We start from the raw sequence: 14,416 nt of genomic DNA, 5'->3' as shown, positions 1-14,416 counted from the left end.
ATCAGATGGGCAGGAGTGCAGGACAAGAGGAAGACAGCATTGCTCCCCAGACAGGTGGAACAGGAGTGTAGTCAGGGAAAGAAGTCTGGAGGGAGGGAGAATCAAGATTATGGGTATTCCTACAAGTCTGGGGTATCGACAGTGAAAGCAGCAAGATGAAACAAAGAGGAGACATGGGAGTTCAATTAATGTCTGAATGAGTAAGAAGAGAGATCTCCAAACAATGCAGGGAGACTGAGGATACTAGAGGAGAAAATGATCCAGAAGTAGTGTTACAAGACAGGGAGAGATGGCATTCTGACTAAGACAAAGGGCTACTTTCAAAAAGGAAAAAGGGGTACCTTTTCCTCTGAGACCTATCAACAGCAACACGCCCTACTGGAGAAGGGAGACACACAAAGGTGTCATCCAGGAGACGGTGCAGCTCTTCTACAGATGGAGGAGCTCCCAAGGCAGCAAAGTGAAGGTGCCTCCCTCTCCCTCAGCTGTGCGACATTCGGCACTGATTCTTGGATTCTCCCTCATTTACCTGGACAGACAGGTCGTTGGATTTCTCCCTCTGCTATCCATGGTTCTTCTCCTTGCTCCAATTTGAAGATCACCTCTGGCTTGGAAACTTGATATCCTGCTCATAGGTAAACACATAAGATTTGGTTGTTTATGCAAGTTGACAAAAGAACCCTCTAAAAGTCAGAACTAGGACTTATCCTCAGCAACTCTGAAGGGAAAAAAAAAAGGTGCAATTTGAGGAGTCATGCAATCAAATGGCCTATTTCTGGTTCCTATTTACCTAAAAAGCAGGCTCAGAAACCCATAAAGCTGGGTCTCAACAAGATGAACAAACTGTAACCCTGAACACCCTGCTCACAGTCACCCAAACTATGAGCCCCACAACCTGATCTTCTGAGAAAGGGAAGACCTGCCAATACATAGACAAGAAGATGTGGTCCTTACCAAGAGAAACCAAGTGGCTATAGTTCTCCAACATCACATCCCTGTACAAGCGCCTCTGAGCAGCATCCACGTGGTGCCATTCTTCTTGGGTGAAGTTCACAGCTACATCCTTAAATGTCAGTGATTCCTGTAGGAACACATTCTTGCTCAAGCAGGGATCAATCCCACAAATGTTCCCATGGCAATACTGGGAACCTACTATAGGGTCTATCAAAAAAGGTGATCACATGTTTGATATCCTGAGGGGGCAAAGTGGGTTAAATATACTAGTTGTTACACAATTTTATAGAGAATCTAATATGGCACGCAGGAAAGTCATGAGGGGCAATATATTCCACAATCCTGTACTCCTACTTAGCTTTCATCTTGTTCCCTTCAAAGCCAAGTCTGTCTACATTATCACCAATTCCTCACTGCCCATGCACTGTCTTTGCTACAAAACCCAAATACAGCAGGGAATAAAAAGTGACTGCACCCCTTCACCCCCATTGCCAATCCCACTAAACTCCCTACAAGTAACTACTATTAACAGTTTGGTGTATATACTAAGCCGTCCCTTTCCATGCTTCCTTCACCCCCTCCCCTCCCCCACACAGTCTTGTTTTATGAACTATCATTTATATTGTTCTACATCCTGCTTTTTAGATTTAGCTATGCATCTTGAAAGTCTTCCCTTAGTGCTTTGTATACTTTCACCTCATTACTTTCAATTGCTTCACAGCACTCCAGAGTGCATTTGGAGTACCATCACACACCCATCACCTAAAACTCACAGTACTCCACTGTGCTAAGAATAAGATTCAAGCTCGCCCCATCCCTCACTGGGCTCTGGCCCTGCTGACCTTGCTGACCCCTGAACACATTAAGCTTCTTCCCACCCTAAGCGCTGGATTGCCACATGGCTGACAACCAGTCACTAGTCCTTTAGGTCTCACATCCAGAATTGCCACCTGAGAAAAGGTGTCTCACCACCTCCTTCTCATTTACTACGCATCATATTACCATGCTTAATTTTCCTCCTAGCACAGACAAGTATCTCTCACTGTCCAAATTCCTGCCACCTGAACTTTAACTCAGGAACGAAACAGATGCAGATTTAAAAGGATGCTTGTACTTCTAGTAATTATCTGGAATTTCTTACTAGCTTTTCTGTCTCCCTGACTGCACGCTCTGTGAGAATAGAGACTTTACCATCTTATTCAGTTATATGCCCCTCAAGTGCCTAAAGTAATACCTAGCAAATAGTGGATGCTGAAAAAAATACTTGGTGAATGAATAAATGGACAAATTCCTTTTGGATATTTGTATTAATTCCAATATTTTGCTATTACAAGCATCACTGCAATACATCCTTTGAGCAAATATGCTAGAATTTCTGTAGGCTGGCTAGCTAGAATTAGAAATGCCAGATCAGAGGTATTTTGCAAGCTATACTCCCCTCCAGTCACTCCTTCCTTACCCCCCACTGAAACCAGGCTGGCTAAGGACTCCCATGCCTCTGAATAGTCAAGTTCTGTTGTTCATGTGTTGATTTCTGTCTTGCCTCACCAAGCCTTGTTAAGACACCTGTCATCATGCTCAATATGAAATACGTCCTTTGGTCTTGGTGAAACCGATTTCTACCTCAAGAAGTACATAATAAAGTATGTAAAGACGATCAGCAGTAAAGCAAAGCCATGAGATTGCTGGAGCAGTGAGGGAAAGTTACATGGTTTCTGCCTGATTTCATGCCCTCCCTGTGTGCTGAGCTATAACTGAACCTAAGGAGTTCTTAGGTTCCTGGAAGACATCATCCTCTCCCCACCCTCCTGTCCATCTGTCCCTTGCTAATTACATTTCACACTTTGGAGGTAGATTAGCACATCTTCACAGAGGTCTTCTATCTCCCAACAGAAGGTCAATCCCCATATGATGTGCTTTAAGCCGCTCTGCAAATCCACAACTATTTAAACAGACCTAGTAATCTATTTAATCCTTGTTACCACCCTTATGGCAGAAAGCGAAGAAGAACTAAAGAGCCTCTTGATGAAAGTGAAAGAGGAGAGTGAAAAAGCTGGCTTAAAACTCAACATTCAGAAGACTAAGATCATGGCATCCGGTCCCATCACTTCATGGCAAATAGATGGGGAAACAGTGGAAACAGTGACAGACTTTATTTTTCTGGGCTCCAAAATCACTGCAGATGGTGACTGCAGCCATGAAATTAAAAGACGCTTGCTCCTTGGAAGAGAAGCTATGACCAACCTAGACAGCATATTAAAAAGCAGAGACATTACTTTACCAACAAGTGTCTGTCTAGTCAAAGCTACGGCTTTCCAGTAGTCCTGTAGGGATGTAAGAGTTGGACTATAAAGAAAGCTGAGCACTGAAGAACTGATGCTTTTGAACTGTGGTGTTGGAGAAGCCTCTTGAGAGTCCCTTGGACTGCAAGGAGATCCAACCAGTCCATCCTAAAGGAAATCAGTTCTTAATACTCATTGAAAGGACTGATGCTGAAGCTGAAACTCCAATACTTTGGCCACCTGATGCAAAGAACCAACTCACTGGAAAAGACCCTGATGCTGGGAAAGACTGAAGGCAGGAGGAGAAGGGGAAGACAGAGGATGAGATGGTTGGGTGGCATCACCGACGCGACAGACATGAGTCTGAGCAGGCTCCGGGAGTTGGTGATGCGCAGGGAAGCCTTGCGTGCTGCAGTCCATGGGGTCGCAGAGTCGCACATGACTGAGCAACTGAACTTCCTAGTTAGATGGTGGGCATTATGAGAGCAGGGGCCGTATTTTTTTTCTTTTTTTAACTCTAAAATACCAGTGTCCAGTAAGTATCTGACCCAACACTAAATATCTGTTTCCGGACTAAGCTGAGCCTTAAGGAGACGGCTGAGATCTGAATTTTAGAGAAAAGGGAGTGGCCCCCATCTCCTAGTGACTGAGGTGCACAATCACATTCATAAACAACAATGGTTCCTCCCTATCATATCTCTGCTCAACACTGTGGCTGTGTCTCCACAAGAACAGTGAAGGGCTGAAAATGTGGTAGATTTTTCTGACAGAGGTCAGGGATCTGACTGTGCCAGGCAAGATGATGCTAGATTAAAAAAGAAAAGACACTAGATATGTATTAGGTACCTGGCTTTACCATATGCACTGTGGTAGAATAAAAATGCAAATGAAAAACACTGCAGTCTTTGAATAGGTTTCAGTTTATTTTAAAATGTGTTATTTATTACTGTGTATTGTGAGGTACACAGTAATAATACACAGTGAAGTGAGGTGCTACCAATGTTCTGGGCACAGAAGAGAAACTTTAAGGAAGCTTATGTACTGGGCCTCGAGGGGTAAGTACCATTAGGAGGGGAGAAGAAAGAATGGGAATCCAGTCCTGGGATTGACAAATGAGAGAAGGGAGGCTGGTCTTGGGATACAGATGACCAGCAGGGAAAAGGTTTGGATCAAAGCAGACATTTTAAGTTAGGTTGTGAGAAGTAACACCTTTCCATTCCTACTCTGTCCTCTAAACATATAGCCCCTGTGGTTTAGGAACAGAGTTGCCAACCAACCTGTATTCCTTTGCTTAACTGGTTCCCTATGTTTAATGCATGGACTCTTGACTTTATTCTGCTTCCCCAAATAGGCTGAATGAATAGTAAAGTATGTGCTGACCAGTAAACATATGTCTAGTCCATGCCACTCATCACTTCTTGCCCTGGTTGGACAGCTAACCTGTTCTACTACTCATGGTTTCACCAATTCTTTCCTTTGTACTATCAGAGTCACTTCTCTAAAACACACATTTGATCATACATACAAACCCTTCATGTCTTCCCACTTTTCCCAATACTTACTGCCCTCACTCAGCACATGCCACCATCATCTCTTACCTGGATCACTGCTACAATCTCCTACCTTGTCCCGCCTTTTCCACTCATGCCCCACCCATCTCAAGTCTGTTTTCCATATAACAGCTAGACTCATCTTCTTAAAACCTTTCAGAGCAGGTCATTCCTTTGCTTAAAAGCCTCTGATGGCATCCCAATTCACCCCAAGTAAAAGTCAGTCTCTACAGTAGCTACACAGTCCTTCACAATCCGCCCCCACGCCCCGTCTCCCTGCCTTCATCCTAAACCTCATCTCCAACCTACTGCTCTCTTACCTTCACTCACCCCACCCTCCTAACAACAACTGGAACACAACACACATGCTTCCACCTTCAGGTCTTTGCTTTGCCTGTTCCTTGACTTGGAAGTCTCTTCCTGCAGATATGCACACGGCTCCCCACTCAGTTTCTTCAGCTTTTTGTTCAAATGTCACTTCACCAAAGCAACCTTCCCTGACCACATCATATAAAATAGCACCCCCCCCCCAATCCTCAACTGTCATTCTGTTCTTTTCCCTTTTCATAGTCCTTATACCTGATACGTGACATTTTCATTTGTTTACAGGCTGCATCCCACAGCAGAATATAAATTCCAGGAGTGTAGGAATATTACCTATTTTCTCTATAGCTAATAAATATTTAATAAACTTTCCTTGAGATTAAAAATTGGACTCCTTGCTGTGAGCTCCTGAGCCCTTCCTAAGTCCTCACCTAATCCCACAGCCTCAGCTTTGGGTTCTCTTTCCCTTGCGCACCATGGTTCAGTGTGGAGAACATTTACACCTCCTTGACACAAAACGATCTCTTTCTCTTGTGCAAGTTCTGCTTCAAAAGGCTGGTCTTCCCTTCTCTGCCTGACTAACACTCTCACCAAGACTCAGTCAAGTTCTCCCCTTGAGGCTCTATTCCTACCTACAGCTCTGGGTTAAGTCCACCCCCACCACAGCTCCCTCCCTGGGTTTCTCTTCAGCACAGCTCGTAAGACTACATAAATTACAGTGACTGTTACCTAATTGTTCAGTGGTCTTCTAGGGGGTCAAGTTCTTTGTCTTAGGAACCTTCAAATCTTCAGAGGCCAGAACCATTTCCGGACATAAGGACAGTCAAGAGTTTGCAAGATTAAATAGGTAAAAAGAGCCTTGGTGTGAGTCAGCCACTAAGAATTAGATCAGCTTTAGGGCATTCTAATGCAAGTCACACCTCAGACTGTAATGATCCAAAGATGCCTTACAAACACTGCTTATCCTTCTTCCAGATATAACTGGAACTCATAATCAATAAGTTTTAAAAATTAACAAGGAGTATTAAATATTCCCCTCCCTCATGCTGACATAAAGAGGACCTTGGCCAAAAGATGGAGCCCAAAGCAAAGAACTGGAAACAGCACATGCTAAGTTGAGAAGGCCCAATGTCATGGGCCCCTAAAAGGCTCCACAACTAATAAATGTGTAGTTTCCTTAGGCAAATCACACACATCTCCTGGAGATCCAATTTTCTCATCTATGACACAGACTCCCTGAACTGAAGAAATACGAGTTCTACCAGCAAAAGGGTGAAAGAGTATATCCAGAAAGGACATTTACAACTGTAAAGCGACAGGTTCCTCCAACTATACCCTATACCAACCCTGTAGGAGAACTCCCCTAAAACTAATACTCAGGAAACTTTGTAGTTTTAAAACTTTGCAAAGCTGAAAACCAGAGTCTGGCAGCTAATGAGTAAAAATAATCTTAATTATTTGTTATATATTTTAAAATATTATATTTATACTATATGTAATCTTTATTATATTTAATAGAAAATGTAGTATTTAATTAGGTATATTATATACAATTGGCCACACAATGCCCTAACGCTCTAGATCTATGCTGTCTAATACAGTATCCACTAGCCACATGTGAATACTGAATACTTGTAATGTGGCTAGCCCAAATTAGGACATGCAGTTAAGTGTGAAACAATGGATTTCAAAGACTTAGTACAAAAAAAAAAAGTAAAACATGTCATTAACCATTTTAAAACGTTGATTCATGTAGAAATGGTAAGATTTTGGCTATATTAGTTTAAATAGTATACATTACTAAAATTAACTTCACCCGTTTTTTTAACATTGTGGCTACTAGAAAATTTTAAATTATCCATGTAGCTTGTATTATGTTTGTTTTGGATAACACTGTTCTAAATTGTTCTAGATCTCCACCTCAGGTCATTCTCTCTAGGTGACTGAATCATCTTTCTAATTTTGCATCCTGCCATACATCCCATGCTTTCCACAAGTGGACTCTTTGCCCTGACTATATTATTACTCTTTCACGTTTCCTTGCCTTTGCACATCCTGTTCTGACCATTGTTTATTTTCTTCCCTCAGCTCTAGACGAAAAATTCTGAGTCATCCTTCTAGAACTAGTTCAACAGTCTCTTCCTTTCTGAAGCTTTTCCAGATCCCGCATCCTCCCCCTGCCACCTCTGGTATTTGGTCTCTATCTCCATTTCAGAACTGTACCTATATTTTCATGTTTTTCTCCCTCAACAATTTCTCAGACTTTTCACTTCAGTATTTTCAAAACTATGTATGTTGGAATTTTCCAGAATCACATGGGCAAATTACAAAAATTGGCCAAGCGTGAAGGGCCCTACCAGGCAACATTTAAAAGCCCCTCATGTGATACATCATAAAAAAGCAACAATTAACATTTATTGAGCATTCACCCACACGTCCTCTCACTAAATTTTCTCACTGACTCCTTACTGCCAGCCCACAGGAAGCAGGCACCTTCTCCTGACTGGTTCTGAAGGGCGACTCTGGCTAAGAATACCACCTGGCATAGAGCAGGCATTCCAAAAATGTCTGCTGAGTAAATGAAAAGGGTCTGGGTAGTTCTTACCAAAGGAAAATGAGGAGTTATTTTGAGGGTTAAAAAATATAAAAATTAGTGAATTCTGATCTTGAATTATAAAAAGCAGGGGTAAATGGCAAAATGATGGCATTAATAGCCAAATCTAAAAGCTGGCTCCTCTGAAATACTGGCCAAACAGAAAAATCTCTGACAAATCTAGTGAGAGAAGAAATAAAAATAAATAAAATTTTAAATAAGGAGATACAAATGTCTATTGCTCAGGCATATACAAACTAAGGAAGATTTTTAGCAAGAAGACCCACCAGCAAGATTTTCTGATGTCCAGATAGACAAAGAAAGATACCTTGGTTTTGGTGATATGTATAGAACAGGAGCCTGCCAGTAGAATTTTTTTTGAATAATCCTGAGGCAGACTAATTTTGAGTGGCCTGTTCTGAAATGATGGATCAAAGGGGCAATGCAGGTCGCCTTGAATGCGACTACTAGGTATAGTGGAAATGAGTATGGAACACAGTTTCTGCACTACCAGTGTTTAACAGTTCGGCCAAACGTCATCCTGCTGTGAAGAGATTTATAGCACCCAACTTTACTTTTCCAGATAATTAACGTGTTTCATATGCGATAAAATGTTTTTCTTTTTTTTGAAAAGCAGAATATTTATATACAAACATATACACTAGATGGAGCTTTAAAAACACAAATAGATTCTACCACGGGGTAAGATATAGTAGTTTGCAGCGGACCAGAACAACAACAAAAGCACTCACAAAAAGCATCTAGTTAAATGCAACTTATTGGTGTAAAAACAGAGAAGGCTAGAATGTTAAAATTCAGGAGAGAAGTAAATGACAGAAAGGATATGGGAAAATATAGTTGTTTTTCCTGGGGGCACTCGCCGATTTTGGCTACAGGAAGGAAACTGAATATTGAGCTTGTCTCAAGCAGAGGGCTATAGCTTGCGGGGGTCACAGGTGAGGGTTAAGGGAGATTAGAAACCAGGGAATGGCAGAATTTTGGCAATCAAGGCTGGAGTGAAAATTTTTTAAACATAAGTGGCTTCAAACACAGCCAGTCTCTTGAAATTTTCAGAATACTGACACAGGGCAGGAACTTGAAAAATCTAAGCTGAAAAACAGTATTGGGGGAAAAAAATGAACAGAATTCATGAACTGCCAGTAGAACAGACTCTTGGAGAACACAACATGCTATCAATAAAAGCAAGGTCATCCCAGAGGTAGATTGTATCTTATCAAAACTGCAAATAATCCATGACTTATATTTAAAAATCTACGTAGAAGGAAAACTCAGAAACAGATGTCTTCACTCACTGTAGTTATTCTAAACGTTTAAAAAAGAAAGAATACCAAACCTTTATAAACTTTACAAGAGAAAGGAAGGTGGGACCTTTCCTGTTCATTTTATGAGGCCAGTACAACCTCAACAACAAAACCTTTAAGACATTTCAGTAAACTAAAGTTATAGATCGCTTATCTTATGAATTTAGATGCAAAATCCTAAAATAAAAAAAAAAATTCCAGCCATATCAATGGAAAATATACCTTGACTAAATGATGTTTATTAGAGAAATCAAAGGATGGATTTAATATTTAAAATTCAACTGACTTAGCCTTCTACTCCTCTTTATCTCAGATTCTCCTTTCTCCCTTGCATTTTGTACATTTCTCTTCTGCCTTCCCTTCTCAGAGTTGAAGAGTCAGAACAGCCCTGCCTTGGAAGATGAGAAAGGTGGTGTGGCAATGTACCCACCTGCATCAAGAGTGCTGAGGGCAGGTGGAAGAAATGGTTAGCATGGCTGAGATACCAGTAACACTGAGCAGATAAGTAAATGTACTGAGGATGTTGAGAGCCTGGTTTCTCACTGCTGGAAAAAATTATCTAATAAAACTGAAAGGACAGAAGCTAGGAAAACCACCTGGAGTACTGGACTGGAAAGTAACTCAAAATTTTAAATACACAGAAATAGTTATATTAAAAAAAATAAGGGGATAAACCAATAAAATACCCAACAATGTGCTAAGAAACGTGAAAGATCTTAGTGAAGTGGGTAATTTTAAAATCCTAGGCCACCAATGTTGACAGAAAAAAGGAGAGACAGTAATTGAGGAAGAAATAGAGAAAGTCATCCTTGCTATAAAAAGCCTGGATCCAAATATTTTATAGGTAAATTATTTCAAAAGACAGAACTGAAAAGCAATCAAAATGTTTCTAAAAATTAACTGTGAGCATGCCACCAAAACCTGCCAAAGAGCCAGCTCTTGCTCTGAGGGTTGCGTTACTTAAGAACACAGATGTAATTTTAAAAAAAATTGTTTTAATCATCTATTGTAACCAATGGGATTTTATTCCAGTATTAATAGTAGAAGCATTAGAAGCAATTTAAATGTTCTATGAGAAATGGTTAATTTTGGCATATATTTTAAGCAATATAAAACAGCCTTAAAATGATTTAAAAAATGAAAGATTCTCTCAAAAATTATACTTAATGTTTAAGGGAAGTGTTTAAGGGAAAAACATATATAGGGAGAAAAGAAGGAAATTCATGAGAATAAATAATGAAGTGCTAAAAGAATTTTTTACTAAAAAGCCTGTATTAAATATATGCTCACATACTTTGATAAAATGTATTTTAATAAAGGTAATAGAAGTCACAGAAAATTCAGGAAAAAAATTTTATTTTTGAAATGTGTCTTAGAGGAATAGGTTTTGACATACTAACACTGTCTTAAAAACAAATTTCTTAAGACTGTTCAGTGAAAGTCACACTGTTTCATGCAGTTACTTTATCAAAAAATGAGCATCACCACAAATGGAAAAATTACATTTTTGTTATGTGAAGAGAAGAAAATGCAGAAAGTATAAAATGACTTCTTAGGGTTAAGTGATTATTAATGTTCATTCACGAGACACCCACTTAAAGCATGTGTACTCTGGAGCAAAGGATGAAAGAAGTCAGGTGGTCCTACTGCACAAAAGCAGGAAGCCCCATACAGAGATAGATGGGTAAGCACATCACTCCATGACCTAAGAGAGCACTATGACAAGTATGCACAGTGCACAGGAGAGGCACTTGATCTTACCCAGGGGAAGTAGGGTCTGAATTGAAGCTTAAAGACCAGCACAGTCAGCTCGGGAAGAGATTAAGAAAGGGGGCCTCCACACAGAGGGAGCCTGAATATCCCTGACCACAAATATCCTGATCTGGTTCAGCAAGTGGCTTGGTTTCCCTGGAACACTGTGTCTGAGTTGCAGTGACTTGAGACAGCTTTTGCTGGGTCTGTTCATCCTGATGACCAAGCCAGAGCTCTCTTGGGATCTAAAGTCAACAGACACCAGGGCCTGGTCCCTTTGCATTGCCTCCCCTTCAAGATACAACACCGAGAAACCTGGTCGCCACAAGCAGCTTTTGCTTATAAAACCTTCCTCATTTCCTACTTTTCCGGTGGCTTCAATTTTAAGAATGGTAAACAGCTTTTCAAAATCCTAACTAAAAACACAGTACATATATAATGAAAAAAAAATGCATAGTGTTTACACAGCTATAGTTATTAACAATTTATACATAGATCCCCAAGATTTGGGGGTATCTCACCTGACCCATCTCTGCTCCCACTGCCCTCCCACCATAGGGCGACTTCAATTGTTTGTTAGCCAAGACCTGGGAGAAGGTCTTACCTGCAGGAGCCCCAACTTTCAAACTCTTGCTCCTGCACATCATTCACAGCAATCTTTAATTGTACAGTTTCCAGCTCAAAAACTTGGGCTCAAGCTACAACAGTCTCCTCGAAGCTCCTTGAACACACCAGACACACATCCCACTGTTTTTCCAGACCTGAATGTTAACTCCCATACTTCCTTCCATTCATTCATTCATACAGTCATTGAGCAAATAGTTAATGAACCAACCCCTATGATATGTTAGGACACTTTTCTAGGCAACTGGGAAACATTAGTAAACAAAAAGCAGAGACCATTACAAATTTTGTTCCCTAATGTATCCCAACCACCTAGAAAAGTGTCTTGGGCTTCCCTCATGGCTCAGCTAGTCAAGAATCCACCTGCAATGCGGGAGACCTGGGTTTGATCTCTGGGTTGGGAAGATCTCCAACAGAAGGGAAAGGCTACACTCCAGTATTCTGGCCTGGAGAATTCCATGGTCTGTATAGTCCATGGGGTTGCAAAGAGTTGAATACAACTGAGCGACTTTCACTTCACTTCTTCAGAAAAGTGTCTTAACACAACATAGGGGTTCAGTGACTATCTGCTGAATGAATGAATGGATTACCAAGGCCAAAAAGAAAAAAGCCCAAAATCCCTTGTATTCTCATCTTCCCACACCGACTGTCATACAGGACAACGGTTTCAGGTGTAGGCCCCTCATCTTCTTGCCTCCCAACCTGTGTTCCCAGATGCTCAGTTGTGTCAGACTCTTTTCGACTCCATGAATGGTAGCCTGCCAGGCTCATCTGTCCACAGGATTCTACAGGCAAGAACACACTGGACTAGGTTGCCATTTCCTTCTGCAGGGGATCTTCCCAACACAGGGATAAAACCCACATCTCCTGTATTGGCAGGTGGATTTTTTTTTTTTTTTTAACTACTGAGCCACCTGGGAAGCTCCCCAACCCCTGACCACAGTCAGTCAGCTCTACTCCCATTACCTATATTTTTACTTGCTTCGAGCCTGCTCCTATTCAAAGATGCAATCTTCATTGAATCTTTCCCACAGGCACACTTTCCTCTCCCTTCTGCACTTACAGCAGGCTCTGGATCTCTGCAGCAACACTTGACACCACCTTTCTAGTGCTATACTTCTACATGAGGCTGTCTTTCCCTATTAAATTAACTTCCCGGATAAGTAGTCACATGACTCACTATTCAACTTTTGTACTCTTAACAGAAGCAGAAGATATTAAGAAGAGGTGGCAAGAATACACAGAAGAACTGTACAAAAAGATCTTCATGACCCAGATAATCACAATGGTGTGATCACTGACCTAGAGCCAGACATCCTGGAATGTGAAGTCAAGTGGGCCTTAGGAAGCATCACTACGAACAAAGCTAGTGGAGGTGATGGAATTCCAGTTGAGCTATTTCAAATCCTGGGAAGATGATGCTGTGAAAGTGCTGCACTCAATTTGCCAGGAAATTTGGAAAACTCAGCAGTGGCCACAGGACTAGAAAAGGTCAGTTTTCATTCCAATCCCAAAGAAAGGCAATGCCAAAGAATGCTCAAACTACCGCACAATTGCACTGATCTCACACGCTAAATGCTCAAAATTCTCCAAGGCAGGCTTCAGCAATACGTGAACTGTGAACTTCCAGATGTTCAAGCTGGTGTTAGAAAAGGCAGAGGAATCAGAGATCAAATTGCCAACATCCGCCGGATCATCGAAAAAGCAAGAGAGTTCCAGAAAAACATCTATTTCTGCTTTATTGACTATGCCAAAGCCTTTGACTGTGTGGATCACAAGAAACTGTGGAAAATTCTTCAAGAGATGGGAATACCAGACCACCTGACCTACCTCTTGAGAAACCTATATGCAGGTCAGGAAAGCAACACTTAGAACTGAACATGGAACAACAGACTGGTTCCAAATAGGAAAAGGAGTATGTCGAGGCTGTATATTGTCACCCTGTTTATTTAACTTCTATGCAGAGTACATCATGAGAAACGCTGGGCTGGAAGAAGCACAAGCTGGAATCAAGGTTGCCGGGAGAAATATCAATAACCTCAGATATGCAGATGACATCACCCTTATGGCAGAAAATGAAGAGGAACTAAAAAGCTTCTTGATGAAAGTGAAAGAGAGTGAAAAAGTTTGCTTAAAGCTCAACATTCAGAAAACGAAGATCATGGCATCCAGTCCCACCACTTCATGGCAAATAGATGGGGAAACAGTGGAAACAGTGTCAGACTTTATTTTTTTTGGGCTCCAAAATCACTGCAGATGGTGACTGCAGCCATGAAATTAAAAACTGCCTACTCCTTGGAAGGACGGTTATGACCCACCTAGATAGCATATTGAAAAGCAGAGACATCACTTTGCCAACAAAGGTCCGTCTAGTCAAGGCTGTGGTTTTTCCTGTGGTCATATATGGATGTGAGAGTTGGATTGTGAAGAAAGCTGAGCACCAAAGAAATGATGCTTTTGAACTGTGGTGTTGGAGAAGACACTTGAGAGTCCCCTGGACTTCAAGGAGATCCAACCAGTCCATTCTGAAGGAGATCAGCCCTGGGATTTCTTTGGAAGGAATGATGCTAAAGCTGAAACTCCAGTACTTTGGCCACCTCATGCGAAGAGTTGACTCATTGGGAAAGACTCTGATGCTGGGAGGGATTGGGGGCAGGAGGAGAAGGGGACGACAGAGGATGAGATGGCTGGATGGCATCACCGACTTGATGGACCTGAGTTTGAGTGAACTCGGGGAGTTGGTGATGGACAGGGGGGCCTGGCGTGCTGCAATTTATGGGGTCGCAAAGAGTTGGACACGACTGAGCGACTGAACTGAAGGGCCATGCTCAAAGAAAGAGAACCACTGACATTGGGAAATTTCTGCCTAAAAAGCTCCATTTGTAGGGCCAGTGTTCTGTCATGTCCTGTCCTCTGTCTAGTCATCAACTGCAGCCTGAGGTAGGTAACCCAAGTGAACACTGTCAGGCCGTTCTATGAGAATACAGCTGAACCAGAGTGCTTTAGGGAACACAG

At 41.5% G+C, this 14,416-nt stretch overlaps 2 protein-coding genes across 4 annotated transcripts in view; both read right to left on the bottom strand.

The window, feature by feature from the left end:
- CDH3 (cadherin 3) overlaps positions 1-614 on the bottom strand; it is a 117,250-nt gene extending 116,636 nt beyond the window's left edge. For both annotated transcript variants that reach the window (XM_061387702.1, XM_061387704.1), the window contains exon 1: positions 530-614. In XM_061387702.1, coding sequence (XP_061243686.1) covers positions 530-570 — 41 coding nt within the window. In that variant the 5' untranslated portion in view covers positions 571-614. The remainder of the gene's footprint in view (positions 1-529) is intronic.
- ZFP90 (ZFP90 zinc finger protein) overlaps positions 1-14,416 on the bottom strand; it is a 28,357-nt gene that overhangs the window by 5,120 nt on the left and 8,821 nt on the right. For both annotated transcript variants that reach the window (XM_061387709.1, XM_061387710.1), the window contains exons 4-5: positions 955-1,081; positions 530-625 (exon numbers count right to left, since the gene is read on the bottom strand). In XM_061387709.1, coding sequence (XP_061243693.1) covers positions 530-625; positions 955-1,081 — 223 coding nt within the window. The remainder of the gene's footprint in view (positions 1-529; positions 626-954; positions 1,082-14,416) is intronic.

Source organism: Bos javanicus, chromosome 18 (genome assembly GCF_032452875.1).
Source record: "Bos javanicus breed banteng chromosome 18, ARS-OSU_banteng_1.0, whole genome shotgun sequence".
In the NCBI taxonomy this organism is placed as follows: Eukaryota; Metazoa; Chordata; class Mammalia; order Artiodactyla; family Bovidae; genus Bos; species Bos javanicus.
Note: the sequence above shows the minus strand (reverse complement) of the source record. Positions and strands in the feature narration are given on the sequence as shown.